Source organism: Acipenser ruthenus, chromosome 1 (genome assembly GCF_902713425.1).
Source record: "Acipenser ruthenus chromosome 1, fAciRut3.2 maternal haplotype, whole genome shotgun sequence".
Classification (NCBI taxonomy): domain Eukaryota; kingdom Metazoa; phylum Chordata; class Actinopteri; order Acipenseriformes; family Acipenseridae; genus Acipenser; species Acipenser ruthenus.
Genome location: NC_081189.1, coordinates 55,500,068 through 55,513,663, shown reverse-complemented (window position 1 = coordinate 55,513,663; position 13,596 = coordinate 55,500,068). Strand labels below are relative to the sequence as shown.

Here is a 13,596-nt window from a genome sequence, read left to right as displayed (position 1 = left end):
CACACCCCCTGTCGTAAGTTATTGGTTACTTGAAAGTCAAAATAGGAAAGAGCAGATCTGAAAGATGAGAGACAAGCAAGGGTGATGTTCAAAGTCTGTCAGATGCAGTAATAGCTCTGTTGACACATAAAGCATGCAATTACATAAGTCTTTTGGCATATAGTTTAGTGTAATTTTGTCATATACCCCTGGCTTACCCTGTCACACCATATCTCAACATTACTGAACTTCTACAGCACAGACCATACTGGAGAACTGATTCTGCTGCAGATTTCTGCCCCCAGCAATCACTGAAGGACTACTAATCTTTCAGAGCAGACTCACTGCCAAGGACATTGTGGACCTTGTGATTTATTTTTACAATTTTGTCCAACCCCTGTATCTTGTTCATCCTTTAAAGTTTTCTACAAAGTTTTACTCAAACTGAATTCTAGAATGTATACTTAATTCAGCTACTGTAAAAAAAAAAACACACATTCTAGAACACGTCTAGTACTGCCTGCTTCTTTATAACTTTTAGTTGTCATGCTTAAGGTATTTTCTAACCACTGTTAAATCACTGGATCATAACATATTCAGGAATACACACAAAAAAAACTAAAATATATTCTGTGTTTTTTTTTTTTTTTTTTTACTTCCTTTTGTCAAAACTACAATGCTGTACTGTACACAAACCTATCAATATATCATTCATTACTTATCATAAAATAAATAATTTACCTTCTGGATCCTGTTGCATATGGAACATTCTATTTCCTTCACCTTAAAACGATCCATCTGATGATTTTCTTTAGCATCGTGACAAAGACGACAGACATATAATTTACTGCAGCAAGGAGCCTGATTTTAAAAAAACAAACAAAAAAAAAAACATTTTGAATTTAAAATTACTCACACATTGCAAATATAGCTTTTTTATTTACTGTTCGTTTAAAAACAACAACACACAGGTTTCTAACAAGTGAATTATAAATAAAAAGGGAACAAATACTATCTAAGGTTTATTTTGACAATGAATGAATGAATGAATGAATGAATGAATGAATGAATGAATGAATGCTGTTTTCTATTACATTTTGCTTCCATGACTATAAAGTTTTCTACCCATTGTGTATTTGAAAGATATCGTTATTTATTATCTCCTAGTTTGCCTCATATAAGTTGCTTGTTTTTTTAGACCTTGTTAGATTAGTAATGTGTAATATGAGGCCTGGTGAATGAAAGATCTCTTATCTGAAACCGAGTGCTTGAATCTTCCAAATATAGTTAATCACGGAATAGTTGAACGGTTGTGGTTGTCCCATAACAGTGTGCCAGTCTACGACATGTGGCATTTGCTAGTTAACTATACTTGTCTATGCAATCTGCACTATCAACCCGTTTATAATACCGATTTCAAAATACGTTTAAAAAAAGTTATACGTGCTATGGAAAAAGTGTCAGATTTATATGTAAAGTATTTGGGAGAGCGCACCAATTGCAAGAAATCAAGAAGCAATTTTATTACTTAAATATTACACTATGACAACACTAACAGTGTGTGTTTACACTGTCAATATTAATACGCTAAGTATGCAAACACAGTACGACTATATATATATATATATATATATATATATTATCAGATTTAAAATTCGCTTTACAATTCAGTCCCACACAACGTAAAAACAATGGGCTGACAACGTCCAATATTTTAACTATGGATATCCGCGTTACTTTCTGACTGTCCATTAACCAAATAAAAATGAAATATCAGCATCAAGTTTAAATTCGACTAAACTGTACAGATATGTGTTTAGTTTAGCACCGTTCTAGCTTCATACAACTGCTTTTCAAAGTCCTTAGACAACTTGTTTAGATTTTTCGTTAATGTGGTTTGCACGTGTAAAACTGCATGTTGTGTGTGGGTGTTTTCTTTTTTTTTTTTTTTTCAAATCATACTTACTTTTAGTAAACAGCTGCGTAAATAATGTTCACATCCGAACGCAGAAGCAGCCATTTTCTGTTCTTGTTTTCCGGAAGTGCACTTTTTCTACTTCCTAGACCAAGCGTTTATGTTGCATGTAGTAGCTCAGTCATGTTGTACTACCCCCTAAAAAACGCATACTCGAAAAACAACACGGTATTCATTTAACATCTGTACTTTTGTATTACAATATTTTGCATAAAGACCTGCCTATATTTGTGATAATTGCGGCTAACATAACTTACATATTTTCATTTACATTTTATACTCTAAAATTTGTAAAAAGATAAAAAGCTCCTTTATATTACCGTCCTAGCTACCATTAACCAGTAGGTGGCATATTCATACTGACGATTCAGTGCACAATAATATACTATAAAAGATCATTTTAAAACAAAAACAATGTCATATACAACCAAAATACATACAGTTGTTCAGTTATCATGTACTTTTTGTATTCATATCACAAATTAAGTTTACTGTGGACATATATTATGTGTAATGCATAACATTTACTTGTATCTATAAAAGTATTTGTAATAATATCCTGCAACTCCATATAGCATTGAAATACAATAGATAAATAAATGCAGACCAACTGGGGATGGGGATTTATTACTTGTTTTCCCCACTCATCCAAGCAAAAGATTAAATCAGCAATATTGTCAGTCTTGTTTCACCATAGCCTGGTGCCACATTGAATGTCATTCCAGTATTGGCAGTCACTGTAGAAGAAATATTTTTGTTGTAAAATCAAGTAAATATGTGAAATAAAAGAGTTGTTCTGTATTTATCATGTCCCTATACTTGGTGGAGGAAAGGCTGACCATATTGCAAGGCAATGTAATACAATATGGATTTTGAAACATAGCATTTAAGTATTAGATACCATCGGTACCATTTAGTTAAAGAGCACAAGTAAATTATTTTCACTTATTGCAATGCATGTCCTACCCAGCTATTAGTTTCCTGCATGCTGTGTTAAAGTAACCTGTTGAACTCCAAAGAAACAGGTCCATCCAAGCAGCCAACACTACAGCTTTGCACCCAGTCACTGCTCAAATACTTGGAAAAAAACTGTTTTCTAGGAATAGGATGCTGTTTAACCTTAATAAGACAGAGCCAGGAGAACCATGCGATGCCAGCTCTATTCAGTATGTGACCCTGAGTAAAGAGTCAACCAACTGAAAACACAATGTTGTAGCCTTAAACCCTAATTGTATGTTCACAGTGTTAAAATGACCATATTTTAAATTTAGACACTGGAATGCCAATATATGTCCTAAAGACATTTGCAAGGTTGTAAATCTGGTGTAGTCTTGTTGCTTGATGCTGCCATCTAGTGGAGCTTTAAAAATCACATTGGACAACTGTGTGAAACAGGTACCAATTTTGAAACCTGGTAGAGTACATTGATAGAAAACAGTATTTAAAAAATACTCAGTTTTTATAAAAACACACTAAATACAGTGCACATTTACTTTAAGGTCAAACTTTAATTGTTACATAATAAAATAAAAATTAGATCAGGGATTATCAGTAAATGTATTCCTGTTGGATCATATCGTCCTGACCACACATTGTATGTCAAGTGTTTTTTTTTTTGTTTTTTTTTTGATAAACAGATACATGTATTCAGTTGTCCATTGATATATTTATAACGATAAGCCTAAATTATAAAAACTATGATGTGTTTACAATCATGTATGTCACCTTATTGAAATACTTGTAAATGTTTTCCACATTTGGATAAAGCTATGTACTGTATCTATGTATATTAAAATGCATAAATGTGCCCTATTTTTAAGCGAGTGTAATATTTGGGACCTACTGTGCACTTGCTTGCAAATCAGCTCATTAAATTTACAATATCAGGGTTTGTCTATGGAGCTGAGAAAAATATACCATGACGGCTAAAACCTGGCAAGGATTTAATCCAAAGTATTAGGTATGATAAAGTTATTTAGCTCCCTCTAGTGTTACTATACAGTTGAACAGCAATGGATCAGTTGGTTATGAAACTCCATGGAATGCTCTTTTTAAGTGAACATCAAGATGTTTAAGTGCTTTAATAAATTGTTTTAATAGAAAATAATGCTTTGTGCTGATGAAGCATAAGGGTGCATTGTACATGGGACTACAATTTTATATTGTACAAGCTCTACACTACAATTGAAAAGAAAAACATACATTGGAAAAAAAGCATAAGAAAAAAGTCAATTTATTTGGAATAGTAAAACATGTAAAATATGGTAAAATGTGGTACAAAATATTCAATATAGCGATGTATCTGTGTAATGAAGAAAATATAATCTATCATCTATGTAATGTCCACCTTTTTGTTACACACTGTTTGATAATTGCAGTAAAGAGGCTAAGGGGACAAATTCCATATTATGCAGCTATAATTGGTGTAAATGCAGTGTGCATTTGAAAGATGCATCTGCTTACAACTTTATCTTTAGAGTACATTCTAACCACATTACTTTTGTTTCAGTGACTGAGCATCACCTTTGTTATTGTCCTCCTAAGAGGAGCTTTCTAAACTCTCATTTGATTCATCACTGTTACTGTCCTCCTCTGGCATTGGTGTGGCCTGTTGCTCCTCACTGCTCTGTTCACTGTTGTCACTGTCCTCACTGTTGCTGGTGTCATCCTTCCCTGGGCTCTGCTCTGGGATGTTGTCTTCTTGGCTGGAGGCACTATCCTGTTGGCTGCTGTCATCGCTATCTTGGTGAACTGCTTGGCGGGTGGGGGCCTCCACGCTGTCTCCTGCAAGGATACCACTGTCGCTCCCCTGAGAGCTACTGAGACTGTCAAGCCCTTGGCTCTCAACCCCAGGAGTGCGGGGGTCCTCATCCACTAAGTCATATGTAACATGTATGGCCTTTGGAGGAAATAACACTATTAATAGGTATTATCCCCATGGGAGATGCATATCCCCAGGAATCCAATTGTATCAAACTTGGTATGTATTTGTTAGCACAAGTACAGTATGATAATCTATGACATGGTGGCCTACTTATTCATGAGTTCTGGTTTATGACTGTTTGGATTTATGGAGGCTATGTCTTAGGAACATTTAACTTGTTACAAAAGTTTTTCTGCATACTAGGAATTTGGGTTATGTTGAATCCATCTGTGTCTTATAATTTAGGATTTTATCATAGTCAACATGAATACATTAATAATAATATTACCTTAGATAGTTTTCCTTTCAGCACTTTGTCCTCTGCCTTTGCATCCTTGCTGCTGAATGAAAATGCAGTGTTTTTGCCACCAGACCGAGGTTTGTTAACCAGTTTCAGGCTCTCTGCAGCTTTATCAGTCCCGTGGAACTTGTAGAGGTCCAGTCCCTTGTATATTTTGTTGCTGTTTACAAACTTTGCTGTCTTCTTGGAAAATATTATGTTGTTTGCTAGATTGTCACCCCGGACACTAGCAGTGGTAAACGTGTACATGGTAGTGGATTCTGTTGGAAGTTCTGTAATTGTCGGTTCTGCCGTTGTGGATATTTCTGTGCTTTCATCACTGTCATTCTCCTACAATGAAATGTGCATTGACAGCATAAGAAACATGTATTCAAAATGTAGTTACTCATATGGTAACACCTTTGTTGCTGTTCTATAGTACTCATCTGTAAGGGCTCATCTTGAAAAATACTGAGCTTTAATTTCATGATTACTGAAAGCATACAATATTTGTATGGTACTAAACTTGAACAAGCCTGAACAAAATGTTTTGCCAATTGTGGCGGAGTGTGCCGCCCCTATATATTTATTTATTATTATTTATATTATTGTTTGCGGCGCAGATAAAAGCGCCAATCCTCACAGGGTTTTTAACTATAAAGAACAAATACGCGGCGCTTTTATCTGCACCGCAAACAATAATATAAATAATAATAAATAAATATATAGGGGCGGGACACTCCGCCACACCAATTTTTCATATTCCTGTGTAATTACAGTTAATGGTAACTATACCATTATGGTTGGACTTACATCTGTTTCATCAGAATCATCACTGTCACTATTACTGTCAGATTTACTATCCTGAAAAAAACAAAGAAATTTATAGAAATTAAGAGAGACACATTTCTAATGGTTTTGTGATTAAAACTTTAAAACAACAACATGCAGTGCAATATATAGGTAGTGTGAACTGGATGTAAGAATAGTCACCTTGAACAATGTAAACACCTTGCAGATACATTACAACAAATTACTGCTGTCCTGGCTTCCCATGGTGGCTCTGTATCCAATCCTTTAAAGAGTAAATAACGGGGTTCCGAAAAACAGCTACAGTTGTTTAAATAACATACCTGTAATTTTTCTTTTCATTGTTAACATCCTGACAACTTCCAGGGAGTATACGATGCTCCTCTGCCTCATATTTTTGTTCACTGGGATGAACACGTTTATTATTTTATTATTTGTTTTTTTAGCAGGCGGCACCGGGATGCTCCGCGGAATGAGGCTGTATTCCAACTACTTTTACTCTACTTATTTTTCTTCACCCATTGTTGGGATCAGTGTTTTTGGAAATTTATGAGATTTTGTATTATAATAAAGGTGGTTATTTAACGCAAGATTGTCCTCAATGAATAGTTATTGCTGTGTTACCTGTTTAACAATGTGGGCAATAATCCTTACACTATCAGTGCACTAGAGTGGCCATTTTGAAAAGAGCTTTGAAACAGACTTTAAGTTTTAAGTGTAAAATGTTATCAGGATGTTAACAATGGAAAGAAAAATTACAGGTATGTTATTTAAACAGTTGTAGCATCACGTGAGGACGTGTAACGCTAGATTTTTCTGAATCCCGATACTTACTGTTTAATACCACCGGAAACATATATAGCAAGCTTACCTCTGTTTGGTTTGAACTTTCTCTGCTTGAAGAACTATCTTCTGAAGGACTTTCCTTTTCCTGTAATAGAAAGCTATCATGAATTCAATATAGTTTTATTCATTTCAACTGCAAAAAAATAATGTTCAGTTTACGACACAAGCCCACGAAACTAGGGAAATGTGGGTTACGTTTTTACAATACAGCAATCTTAACATGTTCTACCTAGGTATTGCAGCACAGACAAGGAAAGTGTGGAGTATAATTTCACATTCATAAATATATTAGTAAATGTATTTCTTTATTCAGATACAGCTGTGATACACCTGTACTGTAATTCACTTTGGAACACAAGCACTGTTTTCCCTCAACTCCATCAGGGAAACAGAGTGCTCTACACCTTCAGTTAGGTTACATCCAGACATACTTGCATAGAAAAAGGCATGTGGAGCACCCTGACATAGAGTGCAGGGAAAACACTGATAAGTCATACTTTTTAATAATAAACTTCAATCTTTCTTGTCAGAGACTTTACATTTATATTTATTTCACAATGTTTACGTAATTACATCCAAGGGGTCTGTAGAGATCTCAAAATACTACCATCTTTCTGTTCTGAATATGCAACCACACAGTGTATATTCACAGTACTGTGCTAACACATATTTTGCTATTTGTTTATTTATTTGATTGTACCAGCCACAATAGTGGAGGCAGACCCAATATTACACATGTGGGCACCAGGGGAGACTCCACACTTTGCTTGTCTGTGCTGCAATACCTAGGTAGAATAGGTCTCTGTTAAGATTGCTGTATTGTAAAAACTTAACCCCCATAATGGGTTTGTGTCGCAAACTTAGAATGATCTTAACGTAGTTTTTGCAATAAATTGTAATTGTTTTTGAAACGGTAGTTCACCCTGTGGGTTTAATCATACTACAGTGTAACCCATGGAAAGTTGGCCTCAAGCCCCATAATGAAGACCCTGTTCTCCTTCAGTATTTTGCTTTCTGGTTTAACTACACTGCCTTCTCAGCATGTACTGCATATATTGTTATGTACTCCTATTGATACTGCCTGTTGAGATGCACATTGCACTTTCTATTTTAAGTTTTGCAACAGAAATGCTTATCCAATTGTGAAGAAACTTGGTTAGGACATTCTTTAGGACAAATTATTGATGACAATTATTTGGGATGTAAAAATGTGCAAACTGAACCCCTAATTTATATCAGAAGGTTTATACTTATTATTTTGCAAATACAACAAACGTGTTGTGTCTTCAGTCTACTAGAATTGTATTGACTGATGTTTGACTAAGACACGTGTCAAAAAATTACAAAAGTTCTTAAGAAAGTCCCAAATAGTCAATGTGTCAAGGTATGTTACTGAAGAGTTAATGTCCTGTTGCAAGAGATGCAGTCAAAAATGCCTGTCTGGAATTTAAAGCTGTCCACATAAATGTCCCTCTTAGTTCCTGTATTGCAAAATTTTGAGTACACCAGCTTGGGAATGATATTGATGTAGCCTTTCCATTTCAGTTTTTGCTTTTTGCAAGAAAATGTAGACCTACAGTGAATTATATTCCTCATACTATACAGACTAGACAGTGCACCAGCACACATTCAACTGTCATATCGTAGTTCTTAAAAATAATGCTTGGGACACATTGATAACAGTTTCTCATTTGTAGTTGTTTTTACATGCTCTGCTTCTATACTTTTTACTTTCATATGTGGTTCTTTCCAAACCGTGAATTAGCAATGCATTCTTTTTTTTGTGATGACTAAGATTTGACAGCCCACATACCTGTTCCTTGGAGCTCTCTTGAAATCGAGACATCTAAAAGATAAGACATGTTCAATCAATAAAACGAGCACCTCAAAGCAATCCCACTGTACAGAATGTCATTGATTTTTTTTTTTTTTTGAAGAGTAACAAAAAGTAAAATACTCACTGGAAGGCAATATGCGGTCCCCAAGAGGAAGAATAACAGAATTGCTGTATTCATTTTTATTCACGTATACCTAATAAACAAACAAAGTATATTCAAATGTCTATTCATTTAGTGTCATGCTGTATATAAAAAGAAAGAAAAAAAGACAAAATACCTAGGCTTTGTAAATGACAAAGTACTAATTGGAAGAGTTTAAGTGTCTTCCAAAATCTTTAAAAAAATGCATACTTAAAAATGATATATGATGTGGTTCTGTATAAGTTTGTGGATATAATGACACTGATCATAAAATTATAATGAAACAAAACTGAAAACCATGAACAGCTGTTTCCTAGCAGCGCTAACCTTAGCACTGCCAGCTTTGCATGCCTAATTCAGATCAGGTTTTTTTTGCATACAATTTAAATCAATGGCTTGAAAAACTTCTGCCTATTACATTTGAAAAAATGATTTTAGCTATAACATCAGAAAAATAGTAATTGAAAATATTGAGCACAATTCTGATATTAAATTAAGTAAAAATCCATTTTAGGGATAAACTGAGATGAATATTAGCTTTTCCTACTGGATCTATGTTTTTTACAGATTAAGGGCCAAATTCACATTCTTATTCACATTTATTTTGTATCCTCAACTCTTTAGCCTAAATTTACAAATCAATAATTATTCATATTCAAAAACAGAACATAAAACACAAAGATGCAACTGTACTGTAATTACAAAAAAACATCCGAATACATCTCCATGTAGTCAATTCAGATTGGTACATACCTTGATTTGTTCTTGAAGTGAAAAATAGATTTAGCTTCTGAGCTTGATATGTTTTACAGATGCCAACCAAGTAAACAAAACTTTCTTCAAATTGTAATGACTGAAAAGTTTCTGTCTGTGTTCTGCTGTCTGAGATTCAGCCTTATTGGCTTTTAAACTCTTTCTCAGACAGAACCAACCAATTGCTACAAAAGGCTGTGATGTCATGAGGTTTACCAGGACTGGCCCACCTTTCTTCTCCCACTCTTCCTGTGGGTACTGTGGCATGTTAATGCAAACATTCACCAATTGGTACAACATGTGAAAAAACACGATACAGTGTTATTGTCAGTAACACATAAGGTTTTATATATGTATATTTAGAAAGGGATTCCTGCTTTGATTAGTTGTCTTAACTTCCTTGAGGTATGCTTTTCTAAAATCACACAGCTCTGTCTGCTTAACTGTATGCTCCCACTGCAGTTTATGTTGCAAATGGCACTAAATCAGGAATCAGTCCATTGTAGTTATTACGAGAATACCTAGCAGAAGAATTTCAGCTATAGACTTTCTTTTGTTCATTCATTGAAATGTCATCTTATAAACAGGTACTTCGCCAGCTGTATGATATTTTTTTGGCCTTTTCTTTCAATTTCATAAAAAAACAGGAATATGATAATAAAAAAAAAGAAAAAAAGGTTTGTGATGTCTTAATTGAATGGAATTCCGAGCAGTGCATAAGCTTCTTCAAAGCAGGTGACATCAATTGTACAGATAATGAGAAAAAAGCACCATAGAAAATCAATATAGTATAGTTGATGTCATGATTGGGTTTCTTTGCGATGTGTCATAGCATACAGGAGGCCAAACATTCTCATCAGATTGGCTTAAAGATCCTTAGCAGTTATAATGGCATTTCTCATGGTCAGAATAGTAACATAAAATGTTCATATTTAAAAATGTATGTATGTGACAGAAATAGAATGATTCTTGGTGGTAAATCTCCCTCCCGAACTCTTAGGGTGCTAAGTAAAGGCAACAGAGTACCCTGGACTGGATGGCCTGACAATTCATTCCCGGGGTTAAAAGGAAGTCGGTCATCTAGAAAGGGGGCGGAGCTTCTGTGCACTAAATCATCGACCCGGAAGGGAAACGATGTGGCAGCCGCAGATTGGAGGGGTGGCTGCAATCGTTTACCAAGGGGTCATGAATGACGGTACAAATAGGGGACGGAGCGACGTGATCTGTTCCTTAATATATGGTTAAGTAACGACCCAGAATGACCAGTGTTTATATATATCGTACCATGAGTGTTTTGTTTGTTTGTCTCTAATTTGTTACTTGTTATTTATTAGTAGATGGCTAACACATTCCGGAGCTGTCACCTGAGGCCAGCACTAACCCGGACAACACTTCACCTGTATCACGAGCACTACAGCACGTACCCAGGACTGGTGACCGTGTTTGGATATTGTGTGTGTATTTGACTGTTTATTATTTGGGACTGCAAACCCTTTATTTAGAACAGTGCAATACACATTGCTGTGTATTGCCTGGGATTGTTATTTACGGTCACCAGACCAGTATTATAAATAAACCTCCTTACGCTTTGGATTCTTGTTGTCTGCCTTTTCATTGATCACCGCATCACTCCTGCACCTGCACACTGCAAGCCACAATGTATCAATGGTATCACAATTGTATAATCCGATTCACACAATATCAGTACCAGTGTGCTATCGTATCAGGAACTGCAGAAGTTGGCCAATGTATTTTTTTCTGAAAAAACTAAGCAGATCAATCAAAGCTCTGTATAAATATGAATCCATATACTCTATAGTACATTGTATATTATACAGGTAGTACAATAGCAAATATAACCAATAGTTGACCGTTTACCATATTACACTCTTCAATAAGAACATTAAAGAATGGGAACACGTAAATTAAAGAATGGGAACACGTAAATTAAAGGATGGGAATATGTAAATCAAAGACAGTCAGCAGTGAATTAAGCAAAACATTAATGCTACTTGAATAAGTTTCTTATGGTTTTACCTCAAAAAAGTTAAAAGATAATGGCATGAAAAAACCAAGGCCTTTGAACCAGTTTCCTCTAAGTAAAAAAAAAAAAAAGTTACTATTGTATTTCCTTGTTCTTCAGTCTACTAGAGTTGTAGTGTCTGATGTATGACTAAGACACATGTCAAACAATGACTACAATTCTTATGTAAGTCCCAAATAGTCATGTGTCAAGGTCTGTTACAGGAGAGTTAATGTTAATGTTAATGTCTGTTTTTTCGTTAATTATCTTCATGTTGTAACAGATGCAATCAGAAATGTATGTCTGGAATTTAAAGTTGTCTACATGTCTCTCTCAGTTCCTTTATTGTGAAATGTTGAGTCTTACAGTACAAAATAGTACTAACAAGACGTATATTACCTAACCACAATACCACTGAATTCATTGGTATTATTTTGATTTAAAATTGAATTATAATTATGTTTCTGCCAGCTGTTGTTATATATATATATATATATATATATATATATATATATATATATATATATATATATATATATATATATATACTACATACATAAGATATTGTAAGATATTTAACAGTTAAAAATAACTTTACTTTACCTTACTTCAAAAAGCTCAATCCGAATTCTAAGCCAAAACTATAAGAAGACACGAGCCGAAACAGTTGTCTACTTGAGTTAATTTCTTATAGTTTTATCTTTGATTTGTTAATAAAGTATAATATTAATCTTTCCTTTTTCAATTGACAGATTTATCAGCTGGGTGTAATATAACATTAAATTGAAAGGATAGACCCCTCATGGTTATCATCTCTACCATCTCAAATTATACTAAAATAATTAAAACATACAAATTCACATTTGCAATCCATTAGAAGGTTGATAAACTTTTTCTCACATTTTGAATTTAAAGTTAGAAATACCAATTCTGAGAAACAGCTTAGCTGGTATCAATAGAGGAATATATTCAAATAGTCTCTAAAGGGAAAGGGTGAGTGATAACCAAGGATTATTATTTCATAGGACATTTTCAAATACAATGCTACAAATTAAAATAAATAAAACTGCTGTTTCCTGGTCACATGGTGACACAGATTGCACCTTGACCAATGAGTGCGATAGAACTTCAACACAAGAAGTGATTAGGTTCCAGAAAGCAACATAACTTTTACTGTAATATATATTGTATTTGAAATATGATATCAATAACACATGACCAAGTGTGCAAATATGGTCCAATGTCTGCAAACCTAGGGGTTGCTGTTCCCTACGAGGTGAAGCCAAGTGGCACCTCCTACCCTCCCCCATTCCTCCTAAAGTGAATTGGTTGTCAATTGAATTAGGCAGAGTGGTTCTAAATATTCCAATCTGTGCTGTTTTAATGACATATTGACACAGGTTTAAACACTTGTTAGCCAATGAGATTGCCATTTTATAAATGCATATGTTAGGTTGCTTGTGCTAACGAGAAGTAAAAAAAATCTAATTAGCCAACTGCTGTGGGTGGTACCTCTATTGGATAAAAACTGTCACTGCTTATTTTATTATTTGTTTATTTAGCAGACGCCTTTAACCAAGGCGACTTACAGACTAGGGAGTGTGAACTATGCATCAGCTGCAGAGTCATTTACAACTACATCTCACCCGAAAGACAGAGCACAAGGAGGTTAAGTGACTTGTTCAGGGTCACACAATGAGTCAGTGGCTGAGGTGGGATTTGAACCGGGGACTTTTTGGTAACAAGCCCTTTTCTTTAACCACTGGACCACACAGCCTCCTTGTCAACGCGAAATGATGGACTGAATGGGCTAACACTGCTTAAAATACAGAGTAACAGGCACACAGGACATTTCTGAATTCCTAAAATCTGATTTCTTGTAGGGAATCCGTCTGCTGACTGACTAGTGCTTTTTACTGCATATAATTCATTATATCTTAAGTTTGCCGGAAGACATGCATTTTTTTTTGTTTTGTTTCAAAAAACAGATGTAGAAATGTTTTAAAGCTATAAAATTGAAAGGTCACC

General features: G+C 34.7%; 2 protein-coding genes across 3 annotated transcripts in view; both read right to left on the bottom strand.

The window, feature by feature from the left end:
- The window catches only part of LOC117421426 (RING finger and CHY zinc finger domain-containing protein 1-like), a 33,175-nt gene extending 31,134 nt beyond the window's left edge, over positions 1-2,041 (bottom strand). Inside the window, exons 1-2 of the mRNA XM_034035846.3 lie at positions 1,946-2,041; positions 721-840 (exon numbers count right to left, since the gene is read on the bottom strand). Coding sequence (XP_033891737.1) covers positions 721-840; positions 1,946-1,999 — 174 coding nt within the window. The 5' untranslated portion in view covers positions 2,000-2,041. The remainder of the gene's footprint in view (positions 1-720; positions 841-1,945) is intronic.
- A 2,130-nt stretch (positions 2,042-4,171) lies between these two features.
- On the bottom strand, positions 4,172-9,669 carry LOC117420629 (dentin sialophosphoprotein-like). Of its 2 annotated transcripts, XM_034034131.3 has the most exons (7): positions 9,546-9,669; positions 8,775-8,844; positions 8,627-8,659; positions 6,839-6,898; positions 5,971-6,021; positions 5,167-5,508; positions 4,172-4,853 (listed from the first exon to the last, which is right to left on the bottom strand). In XM_034034131.3, the coding sequence occupies exons 2-7, from the start codon at positions 8,826-8,828 to the stop codon at positions 4,494-4,496; spliced, it is 900 nt and encodes a 299-aa protein (XP_033890022.3). In that variant the 5' UTR covers positions 8,829-8,844; positions 9,546-9,669; the 3' UTR covers positions 4,172-4,493. The 2 variants fall into 2 exon arrangements, with proteins under 2 accessions (XP_033890022.3, XP_033890023.3); XM_034034132.3 differs by lacking the exon at positions 5,971-6,021.
- Between the last annotated feature and the right edge of the window lie 3,927 nt (positions 9,670-13,596).

Coding starts and splice junctions, on each gene's coding strand:
- LOC117420629 (XM_034034131.3), bottom strand. CDS start 8,828: ATGAATACAGCAATTCTGTTATTCTTCCTCTTGGGGACCGCATATTGC. Junction 8,660..8,774: donor GGACCGCATATTGCCTTCCA/GTGAGTATTTTA, acceptor CTTATCTTTTAG/ATGTCTCGATTTCAAGAGAG. Junction 4,854..5,166: donor TGAAAGGAAAACTATCTAAG/GTAATATTATTA, acceptor TTTCCTCCAAAG/GCCATACATGTTACATATGA.